We start from the raw sequence: 25,868 nt of genomic DNA, 5'->3' as shown, positions 1-25,868 counted from the left end.
TGACCTTCGAACCTCAACATCCTATCCATTGTAACTCCAAGATGCCAAACCTCATCAGTTTCTGCATGCATAATCTTACCAATATAATATGCCATTGGAAATATCACATCAACATGCACAACTATATACTTGATAACATTAAGCCCTTATTATATGCCCTCAGTTACATCATATTCAAGTCATTTTGTAAGAAGTGCATATTAGTAACATTCCTGATTGACCCCTGCTTAAGTTGCTTGTCAACAAACAGTTGAACATATCCTGTTAGGTCCTTCCCAATATCACTAATGTACAGATTGAATAATAGTGGTCCAAGGACTGATGACTGGTCACATTAACCCAGTATTCCATCAGCCATCTACTTATCTAAGTCATTAGCTTATATTCCAGTCCTATATACTCCAGTTTATTTTACAGCCTTTCATATGGTATCCTGTCAAATGCCTTAGAAAAGTCTAGTAGTATCATAGTGTATCCATTCTCTTTATCCAACTCATGTGTAACATGAGTTGGATAAAGTATAGCCTTGCAAAGTATAGCTTCTCCGACAACTTATTTCTGTAAGAGAAGTTGTTACCAACTAATCTTTACCACCATTCTAGAGATACTGAAGGGTCAATAGTTAGACACATCAGTTTTTGTATCTCTCACACAACAGGACTATAATGCATTTTTTCCATTCATGTAGGACCTTTTCTGAGATAACTCATATACAACCAGGTCAAGAACCTAACTAGTTCACTTGAACTTGTAACAAAATCGAACATTTCTTGAGTTATTCATGCTGTTTTCTCATCTGTCCCTGCTGTAGAATTTTTATCCAGGTTATGCAGCAGACCTAGTATATCTCCTAATTCACCTTTGACTCTTCATCTAGTGTAGTTGTAGCACTGTGCACTATGTTGCATACGTCAAGGTGATAGATCATAGCAAAGTAAGTAGTCTTTATTTGAATAATCACATTTCTTCTGACATAAGCATACCACATGTATTCAGTAAAGTTATTCTTCTACATCATTTTTTTTCTTTTTATTTGTAGCATAATATTAAACTTGTTTTGGGTTGCCTTTAGCTGCACTGATTAGGGATATCTTGCTTAATAGGGTTTTATATGCATTTCACTCCCATCCTATTTGTTCTTCTAGGGACACATTTGGATGCTGCATCATTTAAACCTCTTTTCAAAGCTTCCCATGCACTACTGATATTCTTCTTATTCGATAACTGATATCATGGGACTGAACATAGCATTCTTTTGAGATTTTCATAATTTTCATCTTGTAACCATTCCTAAAGGGGTGCTTAAGGGTCAAAGCTGTATAACTGAGAGGAGACCTCCACATAGCCTTTAAAGGAATGCGGAGAACCGACCAGGGCTTCTGACCTAATGTCCAATCCTCACCTTCTCATGGTACACCCTGTTGGGTATCTACTTGGATACTGAACGAACGAGGATGGGCTGGCAATTTGGGATTTAGCCGACCAAATTGTATTCTTATTGGTTAAACCAAAATAAAAAATGATGATACAACATGACAAAATTTCATGCCAGCTGGGGCGTCGCCCGGTTAAACAAGGCCCCCGTTGTTTTTGCCAGGCAACCAGGGCGAACAGCGAAAAGTCAGCTACTGGAACAAATCTGAAAACAAACCCCAACTCAACATCACCAGAGTTAAAGATCGGTACTATCAACGTAAGAAGCCTGAATGGCAAAGAAATGGATCTAGCTGAGGAATTAGATAAGTACCAGATCGACATAATAGGGGTGACTGAAACAAAAAAGACAAAAACTGGTGAGATCTTTCTGAGCAATAAATACAAAATGTTATATTCAGGCAATGACAATCAAGGAAAAGAAGGAGTAGCCATAGTATTCAACACAAAATACGAGGCTAATCTTCTTGAATGGCAGTCAGTCTCAAGTAGAGTAATGTGGGCAAATATGAGAATGGGGAACTGGACAATGAGACTTATTTGGGCTTATGGTCCCACAGAAGGTTCTACTAAGGTAGAAGTGGAGGAATTTTTTGAGGCTTTAGAAAAAGCAACTGACACAATGAAAAAGGAAAAGTTGGTCCTTGTTGGGGATCTAAATAGCAGAGTAGGAAATGATTGTGAGACGTACAAAAATATTTTGGGAAAATTTGGAGAAAAGAGCAAAGCTAATAATAATGGCAAATATCTGTTGGATTTCTGCTCAGGACATGGACTGGTTATTACTAACACCATGTTCCAACATAAAAATGTGCACAAATTCACATGGAGAGAAGAGGCAAGGAATAAGAAAAGTCTCATTGACTATGTTATTGTTGCAGGACACCAGAGTGTACAGAGAATTTGAAATTGGAAGTGATCACTATTTAGTCTTGAGCAGGATAAAATTGAATTTCATAATGAAAAGAATAACATGTAAGAAAGATTTAAAGCGAATAAAAGTTGAGCAGCTCTTAGATGTGAACTGTAGACTAAAATACACAAAGATTATTGAAGAAAAAATGAAAGAGTTTGAGAACAGGAATCAAACCTTGGAGATTCAGTGGCAAACTCTGAAGAAAACATTGATTGATTCTGCCAGAGAGGCATGTGGTGAGGTTGTCTGCAAGGATAAAAAAATCAGAACTCCCTGGTGGACACGGGAAGTTAAAGAGGCAGTGAAGGAAAAGAAGAAAGCATATCAAAAGTTCCTGTCAAATAAGTCAGCTTGTGCTCTTAGAGAATATAGAGACAAATGCAAGAATGCTAAATACTGTGTAAAACTAGCTAAACAAAAGTCATGGCCGGATGTTGGCAAGAATATAGAAAATAAATATCAAGAAGGTGGCAAAATATTCTGGAGGTTGTTGAAGAAGCTTAGGAATGGAGGAAAGAGTGCTGTAAAACGAGTTAGAGATGATAAAGGTGACATGAAAACGGGAGAAAAAGCTATCCTTGAAGTATGGAGTAATTACTTTGAAAAACTGCTAAATGAAACAAGCAGTGATGACAGGACAGTGGTAAAAAACACTGACCAGGCATACAGTCAGGAAATCATATCCATACTTGAAGTAAAAAAAGCCATCAAAGGCTTGAAATGTGGAAAAGCAGCAGGAGTAGATGATATTCGACGAGAAATGCTGAAATATGGTGGGATAAGAGTCTTACAGTGGCTGCACTGCATAGATCAGAAAGCCTGGACAGAGGGACGAATTCCCGATGATTGGAGTAGAGCTCTCATAGTACCCATATATAAAAAGGGAAATAAAACTGCATGTGAGAATTACAGAGGTATTTCCCTACTGAGTGTTCCTGGCAAGATCTATGCAAATATCATTGAGAAACAGTTGAGAAGAATTGTAGAACAAAAGCTTGGTGAAGAACAAGCTGGATTCAGGCCAAATAGAGGCTGTCAGGATCAGATCTTCACTTTACGACAAATAGTCGAGAAAGCATGGGAATACAACAAAGATCTGTATTTAAGTTTTGTCGATTTGGAAAAGGCATATGACAAGGTGCCAAGAGAGAAGCTATTCAATACGCTGCAGTTATATGGTGTCAATGGGGCATTACATCAAGCAATACTTAGTCTTTATTTGAGTTGTAAGTCAGCAGTTAGAATTGAAGGAAGTACAGGAAGATGGTTTAATGTTAAATCTGGTGTGAGACAAGGATGTACATTATCCCCCTCTGTTATTCATTATCTATATGGATCACATTATGAAGGAAAGTGGTATTAAACATGATATCAAAATTGGAGAGGTTAATGTCAGCTCTTTGCTTTATGCGGACGATGTTATACTTCTAAATAAATCCTCTACAAGTCTGCAATATTCTCTGACTAAATTGAATAGCTGTTGTAATTGATATGGTATGAAGGTCAGCAATACAAAGACAATGAAAATAGGCAGAATCATTGAAAATGTCAACTGTGTTGTGAATGGAGAACCTGTGGAACAAGTAAAACGTTTCAGCTACTTAGGCACGATTTTTACTGAAATGGTAAATTAAATATAGAAATAGACAACAGAATCAGCAAAGCTGGTATGGTGGGAAGTCAATTGAATAAATTCATATGGAATAAGAGAGAAATTAGTCGAAACACTAAATTAGCTGTATACAAGACAGTGTTGAAACCATTTTTAACTTATGTATCTGAGAGCTGGGTCAGAAGTAAAACACTTGACCAAAGACTAGAGACCGCAGATATGAGAGTCCTGAGAAAGATTATAGGTGTGAACAGATGGCATCAATGGCAATATCATATTAAAAATGAGGATATTAGGAAAGAACTTGACATTGTCAGCATCCAGGAATGCGTTAGCAGAGCTAATCTCAGGTGGTATGGTCACTTAAACAGAATGGGCAAGGAAAGATTAGCAAAACAAGTGTTCTCTGCCAGCTTGGCAGCAAAACGACCCAGAGGAAGACCAAGATATCAGTGGATTGATACTGTACAAAGTGCCTGAGACGATAGAAATATAAGCTCTGATAATGTTGGAGTCTTGACAAGTAACAGACTGATTTGGAGGAAAATTGTAGATAGGAAGTTAGTAATGATGTAATTTTTTTCATGTGGTACTATCATATCCTGTACACCCCTTGAGGGTACATGGCAGGGGTTTGATGATGATGATGACCATTCCTAATTGGTACATCCATATAATTACCTACTTTCCAGATCACTGTGGCATTATTGCTGCTGTCAAAACAGGTCACATCTTTAACTGATACTCCTTCACAGTCAAGTTTAACACACTCTGATCTTGAGTTTCTTCTTTCACATATTACTTGAGGAGTTATCTCATAGTAGCTCAGTAAAATTCTCTTTCATTCTTGTTGTGAGTTTTCTTTGCCACTTAATAAATGGTTACTGATTCAGTACACATGCAGGTAATTTGGTGATGCATTCCACCATATGTTTCATTCTGTTAACTTCCACTTAAAACTTTATACTAGCCCTCAAACTTACTGCTACATGGAAATTTATTACTGTTATCTGCCTAATGGAACTTAAATCATCTGTTATTTATTAGTAGTATTCTCCTATCTCTTTTGTCCTTCCAAAAAATACTGTACTCTTTACACTCTATTTTAGTTTCTACATTTCTAAGAGTTAATTTCACAAATGGAAACAGTTTTATGCCACAACAGACTCAACTCCTTTGTTCCTGATTCCTGATATATTTATACATAAGTAACCTCTTAGCTTTTTTGTATACTTTCTCCAGTTGACTTGCATGGCCCAATTGAGAAACTTTCTCCCTCTCCACCCTGCCACTGATTCATACTGTTGCGTCATATATCTCTCATATTGATATATCGAGGCAATATATTTAACTTTATCCTTTCTTACTTCAGCCGCTATATCAAATTCTATCGCATGTACCTCTTTGTTAAGTCGGTTGCGCCATTGTTATGTGATCTTCATTAATATTAATCTTAACGTTAAGTCTCGCTTCTCTTATACCTTTTCTTACGTAATTTTACCTTTTAAGGGCCACCAGAAATTACCTGTTCCCTGAATTCCATGAGTTATCCTGGTCACTCAGGCAAAATTTATTTTTTATCTGCACCAGCCTGGGCCTTGAGGTTAGAGATAAACTTAACCTTTAGGATAAACATAGATTATCAGGTGCCACTAATAATGTTAACTGAATTCTTAGAAGTCTTGGGTTCTCCAGCTTATTTTATTTGCAGTCATGCCCTACTATTTTCAATTTTCAATTGGGGTATCCCTGCACACACACACACACAATCACTGGTTCGATGTTTTATGAAGGGTCAGTCATCATGATCAGAAACACATGTAAGTAAGGAATCAAAATATTTATTAAACTCATTATATAATGCCATACAAGTTAAAGTAGTTATCAAATCTAATTTAAGCTTCTACCATTCTTTCACTCTCTCACTCTTAAAACCATTATGCATTGACTTCAAAATGTTAGCAAATTCAATAACTCAACATATAATACATTCTTAATTACAGCTCAATTGGACATTTAGGCATTTTAGCACATAAATAATCTCTCTCGGATTAATTACGACAGAATCTCTATCTAACCGAAAGTTCTTAAAGTTCATTTCAAAAACAGTCATTTACATAAATCTTAGTTCTTCACTCTTTCTTCCATTTTACAAATTTTAAGTTGCATTCCCTTAACACTCTTAGTCAATTCTCAAAAGGGGCTAGAACAAGTGAGAGTATTTATCTATTCTTTATCAGTTTTCTTCCATCCTTCCTTCTTTGTTACGACTCTGGTTGTCTCGATCTTATCGCCACGTGGGTTACACGTGCTCGCCTGAGCTGAGCACTATCTCTCTGCCAAGGGTTTTTCGTCGATAACCTTCTCATTGATAGCCTACGATTGATCTTGCAGAAATCTGCTGCAGTGTCATGCCGGAACTTTTTGTAAGTCAGCCCTCAAAAATGAGAGCTGAACTGCGATGAACTCTTGGAGCACACAAAGAGAAATGCAGGAACAAGAAAAAACGGGGTGATTAACTTCCGTGTCACGGGTTTTATATGCTCCCCTAGAGCGCCACCTTTCCGAGTTTGAATTTCTCTTATCGTCTCACCCATTGGTCTCAGGCTGGGTGACTTCACCGATCAACATACGGGACTTCTTGTTTCCGGGAACATATGCATCATGATGTCTTCTCAGATGTGATGTCCGCAGGTACTTACGCTGCTCTTATAGTATTAGGGCGATCTTTGCCCTATGTTGCTGAATAACACGCATTCTTTCATTTATAATATTTCACTAATAATATCTCTCATATCTGCCCCTTTTTGCTGACTTACATTCATGCTAGACATATAGATACATTAATTTAAATTCACATAATTCACAGTTTATCATACAAGATGTTGTTATAAAAAAAAACATAGTTACACTGCGCTAAAAGATAAGTATGCATATATATTTTTTGTTAATTGTTAGATTCTGGAATGGTGACGTCATGTAAAATTTGAAGTCGCCTATTTCAGATCTAACAATACCCATGCTTTTTGGTATTTATATCATCGTCATGTTTGCATACTTTAACTAAACTTTCTCTCTCTCTCTCACTGTTCCCCTGTTTCTCTTTTCTCGCTGTTATCATTATTTGATATGACTGTGATAGTACTGCCTTAAATTATTCTCTCTCTCTCTCTCTCTCTGTATCCTTCAATAGTTATTATTTTTTATAATTTTAGAAATATATCCAGAGACTACTTTGAGTTTGCAACAGGCTTGGGACGGTATGAAGCCATCACCACCTGGTATTTTAGATCAAATGGTAAGTTAGAATCATATATGTATGAATTTTTACCATATAAGCTCTTTTGTGTATTAATAATCATGAAAAGATATAAGAAAATTGTGTATTATGTTTGCTGTGTAATTTTAGAATTTGAAAGCAAGTTTGTATACTCCACAAAAATAACTTGTTTAGCTGATTTGTTTAGATTTCTGAACTATATAAAGATAGCCCAAATTTTGTTTACTTTTTCATCTTTCATCAGATTGTTCAGCAAATACACCTTTTTGGTAACCCTTTTGATGTATGTTATTTTAATGTATGTGAGATGTGAAGCATTATTGTGGATAGCATCTTCTACTTTCCAGCTAGCAGGTGGGTTTGAATTGCACACTAGCATGGATGTTTGTGAATGTCTTTAGGACAACAAGATTGTCCAGAGGTGAAACCACCAATCTTCTTGCTTGAAGTTTAAAGTTGAAAAAGTATCGTTTTTGAAAATCCTACCCATTTCTTGTGCTTTTCTCAGTAATGTAAGTTGACATATTTTATGGGTGTGGATTATCATGAGGGGGAAAAAAAGAAGATCCGGTAATATACATTGTTTTTATAAAGTAGGTTACAATTTCAAGCAGATGTTAAGGAGTAAAAAGAATTGAAGTAGTTGTATGTGGATTCTTTACATGCATGAAGATAATTAGTTTTACAACTTACTATGTATATCTTATAAATATAGAAAATACATGGATATTATTATTATTGCACCTGCCATGGAGTCGGCAGACTCATCGTGGAAGGTTCATTCAACTGACAACATATTTATCATATTGAATCTTAAAATCTTTAACATTTCTTGCATTAACAACACATTCTGGTAATGTGTTCCATTCAAACTCTCACTAATTTAAATGTCTCTATCATATCACATTTCCTTCTATCCACCAAACTCTGTAATGCACATTTTTTTCAACCTTTCTCCATAGCCAGCATTCCAAAGTCCTGATATTGTCTTAGTCACTCATCTCTGGACCCTCTCCAATGTTTCCACATCACATTGAAAACCAAGTGACCAAATTTGAATGCAGTAGTCCAAGTGTGGTCTGATCAGTGCTTTATAGTGACACAACTACTTCCTTATCCCTACATGTTAGAGTACTTCTTATCATAGCACCACTATGATGTGCAGTCTTTGCAACACTTGCAGTATTCTCTCTAAACTTCAGTTCTGTAAAACAGCACCATCAGTATAGTACACAGCCTTACATTTCTGCACTCCATAATACAACACCTTGTACTTATTAATATTAAAACTACAACCCCCATATATATATATATATATATATATATATATATATATATATATATATATATATATATATATATATATATATCGTTAATATGTGCACTCTATCAATCAGGTGTACAATGGGAATATCACTTGATGTGGTGGGGCTCACTTTTTTTTCAGAGAAATTTTTGTAATCAGTATGTGGTAAACATTAACCTCAAGGGCTCACTTTAGTGAGTACGGGCATGGCAAACCCGAGGTACCAGATGCTGGACCATGCCTTACTTCATGTAATATACATCTGTTATATTATTATGTAAACTGGTCCCTCCTCTTCTTTCTTTTGCTTCTTTCTCCTCTCCTTGCTCCTTCCCCCTGATGCTATTAGAGTATTTGAGGGCTAGGGGGGGGGGTGAGTCTTTCCTATCTTGCTAAGTCATTTTGTCTTATGCAGCCACCGAAGGAGGCAAGCTAGCCTCAATAGGTGCTGGTCCCAAGCCCGGATAAATGGCAAGGGTTGATGTCAGGAAGGGCATCCGGTCATAAAACTTTAATGCCAGCTCAAACTATGATATGAGTCAAAGAGAAAATGATATAAGGGCTAGGGCGTACCCCTTAAGCGACGTGCAGCCACATCGCCCTACAGCTGCGAGAAGAGGACGAGGGCTACCGCATCAAGGGCGGGTGCGGTTAAAGAAGCGAGCCCAGCGGGTGGAGAGGATGTTGCGAGTGGGAACACAATGTTGGAAGCATGACTGGAAGGGGAAGAGAGGCGGCAGACATGACAAGGAAGAGGAAGTTGGACATTTTATGTGTGCAGGAGACAAGGTGGAAGGGGGGAAAGGCAAAGGAACTGGGAGCTGGATATAAATTGTTCTACTCTGGAGCGAATAACGAGGAAAGAAATGGTGTAAGAATTGTGGTGTGTGGCAGAATGAAGAGCGAGGTACTGGAAGTGGGTAGAAGGAACAATAGGAAATTGGGTTTTGGAGAAGAGCGGGTGGTCGTATTATGTGTATATATTAAGTTGGTTGTACAGCAGAGGAGAAAGATGAGTTCTGGAGTGTGTTAGATGAAGAAATGAGGGAACTGGAAGAAAATGAGATGGTGATTATTGGAGGAGACTTGAACGGACACATAGGGAGACAGAATAGAGACTGTGAAAGGGTGCATGGTGGCCACGGAGTGGGAATGATGAACCAGGAAGGAGAGAGGGTTGTGGACTTTGCAGTAGTGTTTGATCTGGCAATTGTGAACTCGTTTTTCTACAAGAGGGAAGAACATTTGATAACATTTAGGAGTGGTAACAACAGTTCACACATTGACTACATTTTGACTTGAAGAAAACATCTTAAGGTTGTGACCAATTGTAAAGTAATTCCAACAGATCAAGTAGCACAGCAACACCGACTGCTGTGCACAGACTTTAAAATAAGATAGAACATAAGAACCTCTGGATGCTATGGGATGAAGACAATTAAGTGGTTTCGCTTAAAAAAGGAGAGTGTGAGGAATCGTTTTAGGGAGAAGGTGTTAGAGAGGATTTCGGATGGACTGGAAAGTGTACAAGATTGGTGGAAACATAATTCAAAAGTAATCCTGAGCTGTGCAATCGAGGTGCTTGGTGAGACATCTGGAAAGATTAGAGAGCAGAAGGAAGGTTGGTGGTGGAATAATCCCTTGTTTTCTCTGTTTGCAGGAAATCTGAGGCACTGGTAGATAAATTCACCAACAGTCACACTGTCTCCCCCCCCCCCCCACACACACACACACTCCCAACAATATGGGATTACAAAAACCCTATATAAGAGGGCAAAATTAATCAATTCTGATACCACAGCTCTAACTGCTGAACTTGACCACATTCTCAACATTTTCTTAGTGATGGCTATAATCCCCACCAAATCCAAAAAAAATATTCAAGTCCCATAACAGCAGCCCCTTCCAGAACAGAGACTACACAAAGGCTTTCACCATTCCAGGCCACATCCTAAAAATTAACAAAAATCCTAAATAAATATAACTTGACATCCACACACTAGCATCACTTATCTGCTCCACAAAAGAACAGCCAGTTGTCCAGTGTTTACTAGGTTCCTTGCAGTTGCAAACTTTTCTTCTATAGCCTAATAGGCAAAATGGCCAATGTTTCAGAATTTCTTAACACATGGACTACATTTGGTTCCTCAATTATGGCCACTTTGGACTTGCTGACCATGCTTTGGAAACCCACCACAGGAAATGCTGGAACAAGCCCACTGTATGTGCATAGCAAATATAACTATAAGAGACTATTCCTGAAATCTGCCTTAACCCTGAGAAACTTTCCAAACCTTAACAAATTTGGGTGCCTAAAACTACCTCATATTTAGGAAGCATTCATCTGCAGATCTTCCGACCAACAGCTAACACCAACCCATTTAATCCACTAGTGAATGGAGACACCATTTAGGATTCTAGGGCCAACTTTGATTGCCTTACTTCATCCTCATTTACCCAGTGTTGGTGTCTGCATGCATCATTTTTCTGTGTTCTGTGATGATACAATTTGATTATTGGAAATATTAATTAAAGTTATTTCTAATTCATATTCAGTATATATTGTACTTTCCTAAGAAATCATAGTTATGAATAGTTAACATATAAGCCTTTCTGTGAGAACTACTATAGTACTACATGAAAAGTTACATCATTACTAACTTCCTCTCAACAATTTCCTTCTGAATTAATCTGTTATCTATCTTTTTGCCATCGTTTCAAAGATCACTTATTTTGTTAATCTTTCCTTTCCCATTCTGTTTAAGTGACCATACTAACATTCCTGAATGATAAAAACATCAGGTTCTTTCCTAATATCCTCTTTGTTGATATTATACTGACATTGATTCTATCCGTTCACACCACTAATCTTTCTCAGAACTCTGATATCTGTAGCCTCCAGTTTTTGATGAAGTGTTTTGTTTCTAACCCACATCTCAGATCCCGAAGTTAAAATTGGTTTGAACACAGTCTTATATACAGCTAGTTTAGTGTTTTGACTAATTTCTCTCTTGCTCCATATAAATTTATTCAATTGACTTTCTACCATACCAGCTTTGCTAATTCTGTTGTCTATTTCCATATTTAATTTTTCATCTTCACTAAAAATTGTGCCTATAGCTAAATTTGTTTACTTGTTCTGTAGGTTCTCTGTTCAGGATGTAATTGATTTTTTCAATATTTCTGCATATTTTCATTGTCTCTTGTCTTTTTATTGCTGACTAACATATCAAATTTATTACAACAATAATTCAGTTTAGTCAGGGAATCCTCAAGATTAGTACTTAAATTTTTTAGAAGTACTGGGTGATCCAAATGTTATGTGAAGGGGTTTAAAATGCAAATAACTTTTTTGATTATTAATTTTTTCATTTTATTTTTTCAAGTATTCTAAGGAAAATTTTGAAAATTAATCATGGAAAAGTTCACAACCCAGCAATGAACCAAAATTGTGCAATTTTATTTTGAAAATCAGCATTTGATTATTCTAACTCAAGGTGTAAATACTCAAAGATCTGCAATTAATTGGCCATCATCTTCTCCAGATCTGACTGCTACTGAATTCCTCATATGGGTTATATGAAAGAAAAGGTGTATGTGAACAAGCCCCAGATAATCCAACAGTTGAAGGAGAACATTTATGCAAAAATTGGGGTGCTGCTTCCATAAACATTAACAGGTGTCATGAAACATGCTGTAGAAAGGGCCAGTCTTTGTGAAGCCGAAAATGGAAGGAATTTACATGATGTGGTTTTTCAAAAGTAATAAAAAAAATTCCAAGTTCTTGATGGAAGTTATATTTGGTCTTTTTTTAAGATTAACACATACTATTTGGATTACAAGACCATAGGTTTTTATACACACATATATACAAAAACATCTACTAGTTTTGCTAGCTGTAACTGACTAGCTTTGTCAAGATGAGAAGATAAAAAAACTACTAGTAAATGCAAAAAAACAACAACAGGATGCAGAAATGGTTAACAACCGTTAGACAAAATTGAAAAGGTTCGCGTGACATGATACGCATTAGCATGAGGAGTCAGTCATTTTTACAAAGTCACTTTACATAATTTTTGGCATGATTTAGCTCCGCTAAACTTAATGAGTTAATCAGATTTTTTCACTTATCCTTTAATATAACCCCTTGGTTACGATTAAGGTTACATCCTGTTCGTAGGACTACTGCAGCTTCTTTAAAAGTTCGACAACTGTAATCCTCTTCTATATATGGCATGAAGCTGTTATCCCAATCTATTGCATGGTTTGAAGTTGAGAAATGATGTGTGCGAAACCTGAGGTGTCTGTTCTGTTGTGATTGACATCTCCTACATGTTCCTTCTTTCTAATTTCTAGGCTTCTCGAATTAGTAGCCTATGTAGGATAGTCCACACATGCATGGTATGCTATAAACACCCGCATATTTGAAGAAAGCTACGTTGTCTTTAAGGGATTGTAAAAACTGTCTAGTGGTACTCGTCGGTTTAAAAACAACTCTGATATTATAAGGCTTCATAATTCTAGCTATTTTTGTGGAGACTGAGCCAACATAGGGTAAGACGATGGATGAAACGTACTGAGTTGCTAAACACTGTGACTATATTTCGGGCTCTGTTTCTTAGCATATGTATAATGCTGCATTTCTGTGTATGGTGATGATTAGAAGAATAATGGAGATACTGTCCAGTATCTGTGGGTTTTCTATATATCGTAAGTTTGATATGTTCATTCTCTTTTCTTTTAACTATACATCTAAAATGGTAGTTGACGATTGTTTTCCAATTCTAATGTAAATTTGATTTTATGATGGAAAGAGTTAATTTTTTGGAGGAACTCATGTAAGCTGTCCACTTTGTCCTTCCAGATAATGAACACATCGTCGACATATCTCAACCAAACTGATGGTTTTGGGTTTATTTTAGCTGGAATGTCATTTTCCAATTTCTCCATGAACAAGGCCACACATGGTGGTGACAGGGGGCTGCCCATGGCTAAGCCTTCTAATTGTTGATAAACTATATTGTTAACTTTGAAGAAATTGGACTTGAGACAGTGATGGAATAGTTGTGAGATATCACTTGGAAAAAGCTCTTTTTATAATCTCCATGACTTCTTCAACTGGTACGTTAGTAAACAAAGAGGTAACATCAAGACTTGCCAAAATGTCTGTGTTAGATAAATTGACATTTTTAAGTTTCTCAACAAAGTGTTGAGAATTTTTTATATAAGAATCCGATTTTCTGATTTTTTTCTCTCTGTATAAAGTTATTCAATTGACTTACTACCATACCAGTAGTGTTGCCAATTTAGCTCTTTTGGAGCTAGATCTAGCTCTTTTTTTCTTCCTTAGCTCCAAAAATTTTAATCTAGCTCCTTCAGAACTAGTTTCAGCTCTTTTTAGCTGTTTTTATTACTTACTGTTAAAGAAATTGTTTTAAAAGTTTTCCAGATGTTCGCATTTCATAAGAAATTGTAATAGGAACAGCCTTATATGAAATCGCATTTCATATAAGGCTGTTCCTATTACAAATATGCTTGTGAAAAAGTCTGATGAGACCACGAACTTTGAAGGTAGGTTAGCATTATTTCTTTGTTGTCACTCATCATTCAACAGTTGTGATTCTTTGCAAAAATAACATCCCAGACAGTCAAATTATGCCAAAGGTAAAAATGCACCGAACAAAGTGCTCTGCAATTGTAAAGAATATTCTAAGTGAGCATTTTGAAGAAGATCTAATTGCAGACATTGGAGATGAAAATTTCAGCTTGCTAATAGATGAATTGAATGATATCACAGTGAATAAGATTTTAGGAATGGCTCATTTATTATAGCAGAAAATTCAACAAAATTATGCATACATTTCTGAGCATGGTGGTTCTAGAAAAGTGTGATGCTAGTGGTATTGTGGCTGCACTGAAAAAAGAGCTCTAGACCAAGAAACTGGACATTAAAAATCTCATTGCAGTCAGTACAGACAATGGCAGTGTTATGCTTGGTGTCAGTAATGGCGTTTATGAACAACTAAAGGCATATATTCCCTCCTTAATTTTAATTAGATGTGTATGTCATTCATTACAACTGGCAATGTCTCACACTTGTGCAGAATCTCTCCCAAGAAAATTAGAATTTTTAGTTGCCGAAGCTCAAATTTTGTGGGAGATGTACAAAGATGAAAGGAATCTATTGTGCCTTTTATTTTTGCATCCTGTTCTAGTTCAAGTTCAGCAAGTTAACAAAATTTTCGCATCTAAGTGCAGATGAGATGTGATTATTTCAAGACTTTTCTCGTTTGATTCGCTCTATTGCTAATATGTTAGTGCTACCATCATCCATGGTCGACACTCTAGAGTCAGAGATTGATGACTATTTGGATCCCAGTCCAAATCTTGGTTACAGATTTGAAAGAAAAATTTCAGAGTTGATGATACAAAAGAAAATAATGCAAAATGATGAGCAAAATCTTAGAAGTAGAGCAAGACAGTTTCTTCTTGGTCTCTTCAAACAGCTTAAGCAAAGGTTGCCTGAAAACTTGAATATTTTAAGAATGATGTCTTCTTTTTCTGTTAACAATATCCTATAAAAGAACCTGCTACTCCCATCTTAGAAATAATGCTGAAAACAGAAAAAGATGTTGATGCTGTTGAATACCAGTACAATACTATCCACTAAATAAATGGACTAATATAGAAAACACTGAGCTATTCTGGACTGAAGTGCAAGAATATAAAGATGCATCTGGAATGAATCCATTTAAAGAAATTGTTCAGTGTACAATAAATTTATTAATACTGCCAAATTCTAATGCGGAAATTGAATGAATTTTTAGTTCCATCAATGTAGTTAAAACTAAATTAAGAAACAAGATGGAATTGCTAATGTTGACAGCTATTTTGTCAGTCAAGTATGGCCTCAGGTGTAACAACAAGTGCTGTACAGACTATCATTTACCAGCATCTACACTGAATAATATTGGAATGATGGCCACATATAATAAAGCTGAAAAATCTAAGTGAAATGTAGGAATTAAGGGAAGAAGACCACATGGAAGATGTATTTAGCCACTTATATGCTGGTATCACTTCAACTTGAATATAGTAAGTAACTTAAAAGTATCAGCTACTACTTTTAAAATTTTAGCTTCAAATTTTTATTTATAACTCCTTTTTAGCTCTCTTCTCTGGTCGAATATCATCTACTCCTGCTGCCTTTCCACATTTCAGGCTTTTGATGGCTTTTTCTACTTCAAGTATGTATATGTATTCCTGACTGCATGCCTGTTGAGTGTTTCTTACCACTGTGATCTCATCATTGCTTGTTTCATTTAACAATTTTTCAAAGTAATTACTCCATACTTCAAGAATATCTTTTTCTCCTGTTTTCATGTCACCTTTATCATCTCTATCATTTCTAAACTTCTTCAACAACCTCCAGAATATTTTGACACCTTCTTGATATTTATTTCCTATTTTTTGCCAAAGTCCTCCCATGACTTTTGTTTAACTAGTATTACAAAGTGTTAACTTTCTTACATTTGTCTCTGTATTCTCTAAGAGCACAAGCTGACTTATTTGCCAGGAACTTTTGATATGCTTTCTTCTTTTCCTTCACTGCCTCTTTAACTTCCTGTGTCTGCAATGGAGTTCTGATTTTTATATCCATGGAGACAACCTCACCACATGCCTCTCTGGCTGAATCAATCAGTGTTTTCTTCAGGGCTTGCCACTGAATCTCCAAGGTTCGGTTCCTGTTCTCAAACTCTTTCATTTTTTCTTCAATATTCTTTGTGTATTTTAGTCTACAGTTCACATCTGAGAACTGCACAACTTTTATTTGCTTTAAAACTTTCTTACATGTTCTTCTTTTTAATATGCAGTTCAATTTTATCCTGCTCAAGACTAAATGGTGATCACTTCAAATTTCAAATCTTCTGTACAGTCTGGTGTCCTGCACCAGGGAGAAAACATCACTATCGACAATAACATAGTCAATGATACTTTTCTTATTCCTTGCCTCTTCTCAACATGTGGATTTGTGCACATTTTTATGTTAGAACATTGTGTTAGTGATAACCAGTCCATGTCAGCAGAAATCAAACGGGTATTTGCCATTATTATTATTAGCTTTGCTCTTTTCTCCAAATTTTCCCAAAATATTTTTGTATGTCTGACAATCATTTCCTACTCTGCTGTTGTGTCGGAAAAAGTGCTGATTCACTTTTGATGAGTCATCCTGTTTCCGACCCAACATAAAGTAATGATTAAAACCATGGATATGGACATACTTATGCCTCCAGAAGAAAAGGTAAAAGATTGTGTACATTTTGCTAACTCAGAACTATGCCTAACCACTTTAGTTGTAGATATAAAGTGATTTTGAGTAATCCATAATTAAAATTGATATTGTCTGTGAAATAATTAACAAGGGAAAATTATGTATCGATGCTGAAGTGTTACTATTAGAAGTATGTAAGATGATATAAGTATTAGAGCCATGTCAAAAGCAGTTCGGAGTTGCGGTGACCAATCAGCTGCCGCTATGAGCATGACGTAATCACCAAGAGAGGGCGTTCACATTTACTATATAAATTTCGCCATGTGATTCAATCTCTCCCTTGTTTTCTGTTCCTGGTTCCTGATCCAAGTCCTGGATAGCTGCGAAGCTTGCCGCCATACTCAGCAACAATCTCCCTGTTTGCTGTACGTGTCGTGTCGAGTATAGCCACTCCGAAGGAATGCGGCCAGAATTCCAGCATAGAGCCATTGGTTAGTTATGCCAACGTATAAGTCAGCGAAAGGTGATCCTTTCGAAGAAAATAGAAGTATGTCACAGACGCCATAAGAATACATGGTGAGAAAACGCAGAAGTGTAATCAAAGAAGTCTCAAGAACTATGAGAAAAGACAAGAACGGTAAGGTGCAAGTTTTCGTACTCATTTTGAATAATAAGCAAAGAAGGTATAGGAACCAGAGAGTTAAGAAGCTCCATATAATCAACTTTCACTTAGTGTCTAAAGAACTGTGTTGGACATTTCTGTCTACATCTAGTAAGCTAGTGCCACCCTAAGCTTAAGCTGAGCAGGGAACCAAGCCTTTGAACTGTTTATTTTAGGAGAAACATTTAAGACATTGTATTAGAAATTAGCTTGAACATTAACTGAATTTTAGAGGAGGATAAGGCCTGAGCATAGACAAGAATATTATCCCATGTTAAAATTGCAAGACGAAATAGGTTTGATATGCTCTATACTAGGATTGTATATATTTATGTGCATGTGCTATTTTTATATGTGGGAACTGAGTAACTCTGTGAAAATTAACTGAGTCTGAACATAGTAACACAAAAGAAAGTGTGAGACTGTTAGAATAGATTTTGAAGTAGACATTTTGGATATGTTAACTTAAAGAGGGGGGGGGGGAGTTCAGACTCCTTAGTATTGGAATTTCTAATTAAAGTGTATATATGCAAGTGTTTAAATAAATGTATTTCTTTAACCCAAACCTCATAATCTTTCGTTTTCTGAGATTTGAATTACCACTTATTAAATTTCGGACCATGCATAAGTAAATGGGGAATCAATTAATAAGAGAAAAAGACGGGACCACGACTGCAAACCACCTGATCCCTATATTATTTTGAGTTGTTCAATTGTGTATCAGAATTCAGTTGCCGGCTGGTGCAGTCGATTTAAACTATTATAAATTTGTCTGCAACGGAATACTGCAACTATAAAGTGTTAGATAGATAGTAGATAATATAACCATAACAAAAATAGACAAGTCAGTCAAGTTGGCACTATGTGACCCTGCACGTAGTGCAAGTCAAGGCAACTCGTGGTAAAGGTAGAATATGCTCTGATCACTATTCTTAATAGTTACCCTTAATGCAAAGCACATCTCCTGGAGGAGATGTATGATGCTATGTATTAAAGGCAAGGGGCCACTACCCAGACCGATTTCGACCTTTATTGAGGTCTCTTCAGTGGGAGCCAGGCAAAGAAATACTAAGTTTTGAGTAATATAGAGCTTACCACGAGTTGCCTTGACTTGCACTACATGCAGAGTCAGCTAGACTTGCAACACTTGCAGGTGCAAACTTGACTGACTTGTCTGTTTGCTTACCTAGGAAATGGTGTAAAAAAAACAGGTTTATATTTAAAATAGCTTGGTATCTTTAACATATATTATACCCAAGGTAAAAAACTTTCTCCATCTATCTCTCATCCTGAGATTTTTATTTAATAAGGTCAAAGCACCTTATGGTAACTTGATTTGGTAAAATATAAGCTCTGTATTACTCAAAACTTAGTATTTCTTAGTCTGGCTCCCACGGGTGAGACCTCAATAAAGGTCGAAACTGGTCTGGGTAGTGGCCCCTTGCCTTTAATACATAGCATCATGTGCTTTGCATTGAGGGTAAATATTAAGAATAGTGATCAGAGCTTATTCTACCTTTACCACGAGTTGCCTTGACTTGCACTGCGTGCAGGGTCAGCTAGACTTGCAACACTTGCAGGCACAAACTTGACTGACTTGTCTGTTTGCTTACTTGGTAAATGGAGTAAAAAACCCAGGTTTATATTTAAAATAGCTTGGTATCTTTAATATATATTCCTATCAACAAAATTTCTTCTTTATTACCTTCTACAAAGGATAAACTGTCCTCTCTATCTTTGGCTGGCATTTACCAAATACCTTGCAAATGTGATGTCTCTTATTTTAGACAAATTAGCCATTCTTTGGAAAAAATAAAAAAAGGACATCAATATTATATTGATTATAACAAACCTCTGAAGTCCAGTCTGGCGCAGCACAGTATTGACTCTACTCATAGTGTCCAGTCGGATAAAGCTGTTCTCCTCCATAGATGCAGATTCAAATATGAACGCTTATTCAAAGAAAGTTGTGAAACTATCTTACACTGACCGAATTTAAATAGAAATGACTGTCTTTCTCTCTCAAAGATCCGGGAGACTTTTATCTTATGTAAAAAACCATTTATCTTAATAGATTAAATTTGTTATTTTCTATTATTTCCTAGCACGCGGTAACAATTGTATTTTAATAGGTGATCCACCGAACGTTTTGCTTGTATTCCATTCCTATTACTGTAACAGACACTGAAGATGTACTATTAATTTTAGTACGAAATATTTGACCTTTTACTAATTAAAAATATCACTGTGGTTTTTGCATGTTTCTTTATCATTTAATTTACATTTCTCGACATTAAACTGATACCCAGTATCTTTTGCCCATACTGACAACCTATTTAAGTAATCTTGCGAGCTCTCCACATTGCCTTGATTAACTATTGCTCTATGTAATTTCACATCATTGGCCAAATTAGGTGGAGTAATAGTTCTGAAACATTTCTCCACCCTGCCAATTGAATATTTCTTTTCAGGTTATTTCCTATATCATTAAACAGCAATGGTTCCCAGCACTGAACCTTTTGACACACCACAAGTCACCTGTTTTTGCCTCGATTCCCCCTCCATATACCATTTTTTGATATCTGTCCAGCAGCCACCCTCTTATCCACTTTACCAGCGTCATATCCATCCCAATTTGTTCTCATTTGCATAACAGAGTTTCATGTGGTATTCTTTCAAATGCCTTTGCAAAATACAGCAAAATCATTGTGTAGCCATTTCTTTTATCCAACTCAGCTGTTACTCTATTATATAAAGTTAGTAAATTACTAAAGAATGATCGACCCTTCACAAAGCCATGTTGACCCTCATACAATATCTTATTTTTATCCACCCATTCTTGAATTCTCTTTTTGCTAATTTTTTCTACTACTTTTACCACCACACCTGAGATACTGATTGGTCTGTAATTTGCTACTGTAATCTTAGAACCTCCCTTATGCAGAGAAATGAAGACTTGATGTTGTCTGTGAAGATTGAATGAAGACTGATATACTAAAATAATGAAGAGTGATATTATCATCTATGATACATTTTACAACACTCTTTCCTCCATTTCTAAACTTGTTCTATAGCTTCCAGAATATTCTCTCACCTTCCTGATATTTATTTTTTATGTTCTTGCCAAAGTCTTCCATGACTTTTGTTTAACTAGTTTTACACAGTGCTTCTCCTTCTTGCATTTGTGCCTGTATTCTCTAAGAGCACAAATGGACTTACTTTCCAGGAAGTTTCTATATGTATATATATATATGTATATATATATATATATATATTTTTTTTTTTTCCCCCTTGAACTGCTGTAGTAGACTTGAACTCATTCCTTCCTACTGTAGAAAACTGAAATGCATAATGAAGACTGATGTTGTTGTCCTGATAAATAATAATTTAACTTGGAGGAAACATTTTGACATTTAAAGTTTGTAATAATGTATACTTAATCATGTAATACTGTCATAGCATCTTGTACCCCTCCTTGAAGGCACATAGTAGGAATGTAATGATGGCAGTTATATTTTAGTACTGTAATAATCTTTTATGATGCTGTGTGCTAGTTCATTAAGAATGTTTCAGTCAGTGATGAAATGATGATAATGTGATATTAACATGAACATTTATTTTAATTCCCCTGAATTCATTTTGTCTTCATTTTTTGTTTCACTTTAAATTTTCTTATATTTTGTATAGTAATTCCTTTATACAGTTAAATCAAATTTTACATCCATAGGAAATAACTTCACTCTGTAACATAATGCTGTTTGTTTCCATTCCATTACAGAGTCAAGCTATTCATAATAAGTTATTCCTTGTGTCAGCAGCAGTAAGCAATATAAGCTTACTGCTGCTGACATTTCTGACTTCTATTATTTATACTATATGAATTTTTGAAATCGTGTTTTAGATAATTTTCTTCTTGGATAATTTTATTTATTATCTTGTTTATTAGACTGCATCAGATCCCTGCTGGAAATTAACAGCAAGTGTTTACTTGCCACTTCAAGGTCGCTTAGTATGTGGAAGAGAGGATGGAAGTATTATTATTGTTTCTGCTACACAAACAGTAATGTTACAGCTTCTCTATGGAAAACACCAAAATTCACAAGGTAGGAATAACATGTAAATTGTAATTATGAAAGAAGTTTTGGCAATACTTGTTTTTGGGGATGGAGGGAAATAGATTATTTTGCAGCATTATGGATGAATTTTAAAAAATATAGCTTTGAAAATTAAAGCATGAAAAATAACTATATGACTTCTGCATTACTTCAACCTTAGTATCACCTCTGGGTCTGGCTCTCACTGATGATACCTCAATAAAGGTTCGAAACCAGTCTGGGTAGTGACTCTTCCCATAATGGGAAATAACTTCTGTCCTGAAAATAGTTCAGGCCCAAACTTGTTCACTTACACTTGGATGAAGGATTAAACCAAGTATATAATTTCTTGGTATCTTTAATTTATCTATAAATTAAAGATACCAAGATAAAGCTCTCTTTTTTGCTATTGAACTCTGAAACTTTTATTTTATATCATTAAATGATATTTCATTTTTTTTTTTGAATTGTAGGTATAGCTTGAAAATTTTATTTTTCAAAGATGAAAAATCAACTCCCCCCCAAAAAATTAAACAAATTATATCCTCATTAAAAAAATGAATTTCATTGATATAAATCATTCAATAAAAGTGAAATAGTTTATTACAACAACTTCACAATTTAAATAACTATATAACTATAGGTCACTTCGGAGTTTTTGCAAATTTTATTTATTTACTTATTATAATTTTTTTGTATTATATTTCTTTTCTACTTGATAAAAATTGTTACCAAATAATCAAGCAGAAGACAAACAGAAGTGTTCCTAATTGAAAATGAGATGATTAGCATTTTAATGTTGGTTCTCTTCTTGTTGAAATGTTAATACTTATTGTTTAGAAGTAATTTTGCAGTGAGTTGCCTCATTACTATGTCATCATCCAGTTTTAGTCTTTGGGATCTTCCCTTCCTCCTTTCTCTTTGGAATTCCTTCATATATTTTTGTCTTGTTCTGTTCTCCACCACTATGTATTGGTGAACAAACAGCAGCAGAGACAAAGAAAAGATGTCTTATTCTGACATCTTTTCTTTGGTTTGCCGTGGTTTTGGAAGAGTATGAGATGCACTGAATAAGGAAGAGAAATGCAAGTGTATAAATAAATAAACAATGGCATCTATTGTTTGTTTATTTATTTTTTAATGATAAATTTTCTTTTGTGTCCATTATAGGTCGAAGGACCTCCCTCGATGAGTCTTTTGACTCCTTGGAGTCCTGAATAATAATAATAATAATAATAATAAATAAAGATGGTCTTGATTACATTCAGTTCTGTTTTCATCAAGGAAAATGAATGATGCAGGTAGAGAGTTGAAACTGGTACACTAAGCTCCCCATAAGTTACTTTCACCTGAAAAGCCTGATACAGGTTCTTTTTGTCCTAGATGGAATTCATAAAGGAGTTTCCAAATGAAGGGCATACTCAGTACTGACTGAGCTATGAACCTTGGATATGAATCCAAAGTATTGCCAGGTTCAGAAGTTAGCATCTTTTCTGAACTCCCTCATTATTATAGGCTGATGTTGCCAGATGCCCTGTTCTAGTGATAGTTATTTTGGCCATGCAGGATATTTGACGACTATGCGACTAATCATATAAAATGTAAATATTATACATATAAGCCCAAACATTCTGGCCTGTCAGGGCATGACATGCCCTTATGTCACACAGGGTTTATTGGAGGAATGCTATTTTGATAGGGAGTCTTTAAAAAAAAAAAAAGGAAAAAAAAAAGTGAGACTCTGATACTTTTACTCTTTTACTTCTGTTCAAAATCCATATTTGAACAGAAGTAAAAGCCTTATAGAAGGAAGTAGTTTCTCCCAGTTTTGTAAAGTTATTTTATTTAGTCACCTCACACTATAGCAAACTACTAAAAAATCCTGTATACCGTCATGCACAATATTATTTAAAAGCAATTCGCTATAGAAAACTATAACAATTTAATATATATAACATGCATATTAATTTGTTATGCCTCCATAGCTCAGTCATGAAGAGCATACTGGGTATGCCTTTCATTTGGAAACCCCTTTATGAATTCCATCTAGAGCATAAAGAACAGTATCAGGGCTTTTGAAGTGAAAGTAACTTATGGGGAGTTTAGTGTACCAGTTTCAACTTTCTCTCTACCGGCTTCCTTCAGTTGGAGACACTCGTTTCACTAACAAGTGGCACGTTAAGTGGCTGTAATGTTAAATATTGAGTACCACACTGTGATAAAGTTTTTCACCAGAGTAGGTCTTTCTCCAAGTGCTATCAAACAGTAATTGGATGGTGTTTATGGGAAAGCTTCTCCTTCATATTCCACCATGAAGGAATGGGCTAAACAATTTTACCTAGGAAGAGAGCATCGAAGATGATCCTCATGATGGTCAGCCTGTAGAAGTGATGACTGAGGAAACTGCCTCTCTTGTTGAGGAGGAACTGCTCAACAACAGATGGCTAAAGCTCAAAGAAATCTCAGCAAGGTTGGGGCTTTCTATAACAACTGGTTTTCATATCCTTCACAAGAGCTTCATGTGATGAAGGTCAGTGCAAGGTGGATGCCCCGACTTCTCTCTTCAGTTCAGAAGGAGCATCATGTGACCTGTTCCCACAAGTTTGCCAAGGTAATCAGAGACAAGGGATGAAACTATTGTCTTTTATTATGATCTTCTTTCCAAAAAGGAATCCATAGAGTGACGTAATTTTTTTTTGATGTTGAAAGTTTATTTTTTACTTGGTCAGACTATAATAAATTTAGTTTAATCCTTTATCCAAGTGTGTGCAAACAGTTTGCGCCTGAAAGTATCTTCAAGACTGGGGTAAAGTGGTACAACACTGGGCAACTCCTTGCAAAGGTGGAGCAAGCTACCAACCCTCCGATCTCAGTATCTCCCATAATGCAAAACACATCTCCTTGCGGATATGTATAATATTATGCATTAAGGGAAGGGCCACTACCCAGAATGCTTCTGCTTGGTATCTCCACTTGGGCCTGGCTTCCACTGAAGAGACCTCAATAAAGGTCGAAACTAGTCTGGGTAGTGGCCCTTCCCTTAATGCATAACATTGTACATATCCGCAAGGAGATGTGTTTTGCATTATGGGAGATACTGAGATAGGAGTGTTGGTAGCTTGCTCCGCCTTTGCAAGGAGTTTCCCAGTATTGTATACCACTTTACCCCAGTCCGGAAGATATTTTCAGGCGTAAACTTTGTTTGCACACACTTGGATAAAGGATTAAACTAAATTTATTATAGAGTGACATAAACCAGGCGAAGCACTGCTGAGAAAAGCTAAGATCACTCAGTCCACCAAGAAATCATGGCAACGATCTTGTGGTTTTGCCTAGAAATTCTCTTAGATTGACTTCAAGGATAGGAATACCACTGTGAATGCAGAATATTATGCTTTGATCCTGCATAAACTGTGTGATGCTATAAAGGAGAAGAGAGAAGGAACGATGAATCATGGTGTTTGCCTGCTTCATGACACTGCTTCAGTCCACATGGCTATTGTTGCGAAGCTGCAGTGATGTACTGTTGCTTCCAGGAAATTGAACACCCGCCCTACAGCACAGATCTAGAACCCAGTGACTGTTACCTCTTCTTGAAGCTGAGGAAAGATCTTTGAAGAAGAAAATTTGCAGATGACAATGAGATGAAAGATGCAGTTTTAGGCCATTTTGCTGACAAAAGTACAGGCTATTTTTTCAAGGGCATAGAAATGTTAATTCAAAAATGTGAAAAGTGTGTTGAAGTAAAGGGAGATTATGTTGTAAAGTGACACAGTTGTTTTCTTTCTCACTTCTAAAAATTACTTATGTAATTACTAATTACTTACTAATGTAAGCAATATACAGGGTGGTTCAAAATCCCATGTACAGACTTTGAGGGGAGGTAGAGAACATCTAAATCAACCATATTCACATAGGAAAGCATGACCGGAAACTCCACCCAAAAGTGATAGGTGGCGCTGTTCGGCAGCACTCCAGGTGAGTAACTGGGGCTTCCTCATTCAAGCTTTCGACTTCGTACTAAGAACATGGGTCATTTTACAAATGCTGAGATGATAGAAATGCATCTCATTTACCATATTATGTATCTACACTACTTACTGCAGAAGGAGTATCATGTGACCTGTTCCCGCAAGTTTGCCAAGGTAATCAGAGATAAAAGTGATGGAATCCTTTATCACCAGGGATGAAACTATGGTCCTTTATTATGATCTTCTTTCCAAACAGGAATCCATGGAGTGATGTAAAGCAGGTGAAGCACCGCTGAGAAAAGCCAAGATCACTCAGTCCACC

At 36.0% G+C, this 25,868-nt stretch overlaps 1 protein-coding gene across 8 annotated transcripts in view; it reads left to right on the top strand.

Moving 5' to 3' along the window:
• Rbcn-3B (WD repeat-containing protein Rbcn-3B) overlaps positions 1-25,868 on the top strand; it is a 717,321-nt gene that overhangs the window by 390,665 nt on the left and 300,788 nt on the right. For all 8 annotated transcript variants that reach the window (XM_090405900.1, XM_090405903.1, XM_090405904.1 and 5 more), the window contains 2 exons: positions 7,178-7,260; positions 21,428-21,584. In XM_090405900.1, coding sequence (XP_090262026.1) covers positions 7,178-7,260; positions 21,428-21,584 — 240 coding nt within the window. The remainder of the gene's footprint in view (positions 1-7,177; positions 7,261-21,427; positions 21,585-25,868) is intronic.

The sequence above is a fragment of the Typopeltis vanoorti genome, chromosome 15, assembly GCF_054136105.1.
Source record: "Typopeltis vanoorti isolate ZY-2024b chromosome 15, IOZ_Tvanoo_1.0, whole genome shotgun sequence".
Taxonomy (NCBI): Eukaryota; Metazoa; Arthropoda; class Arachnida; order Uropygi; family Thelyphonidae; genus Typopeltis; species Typopeltis vanoorti.
Note: the sequence above shows the minus strand (reverse complement) of the source record. Positions and strands in the feature narration are given on the sequence as shown.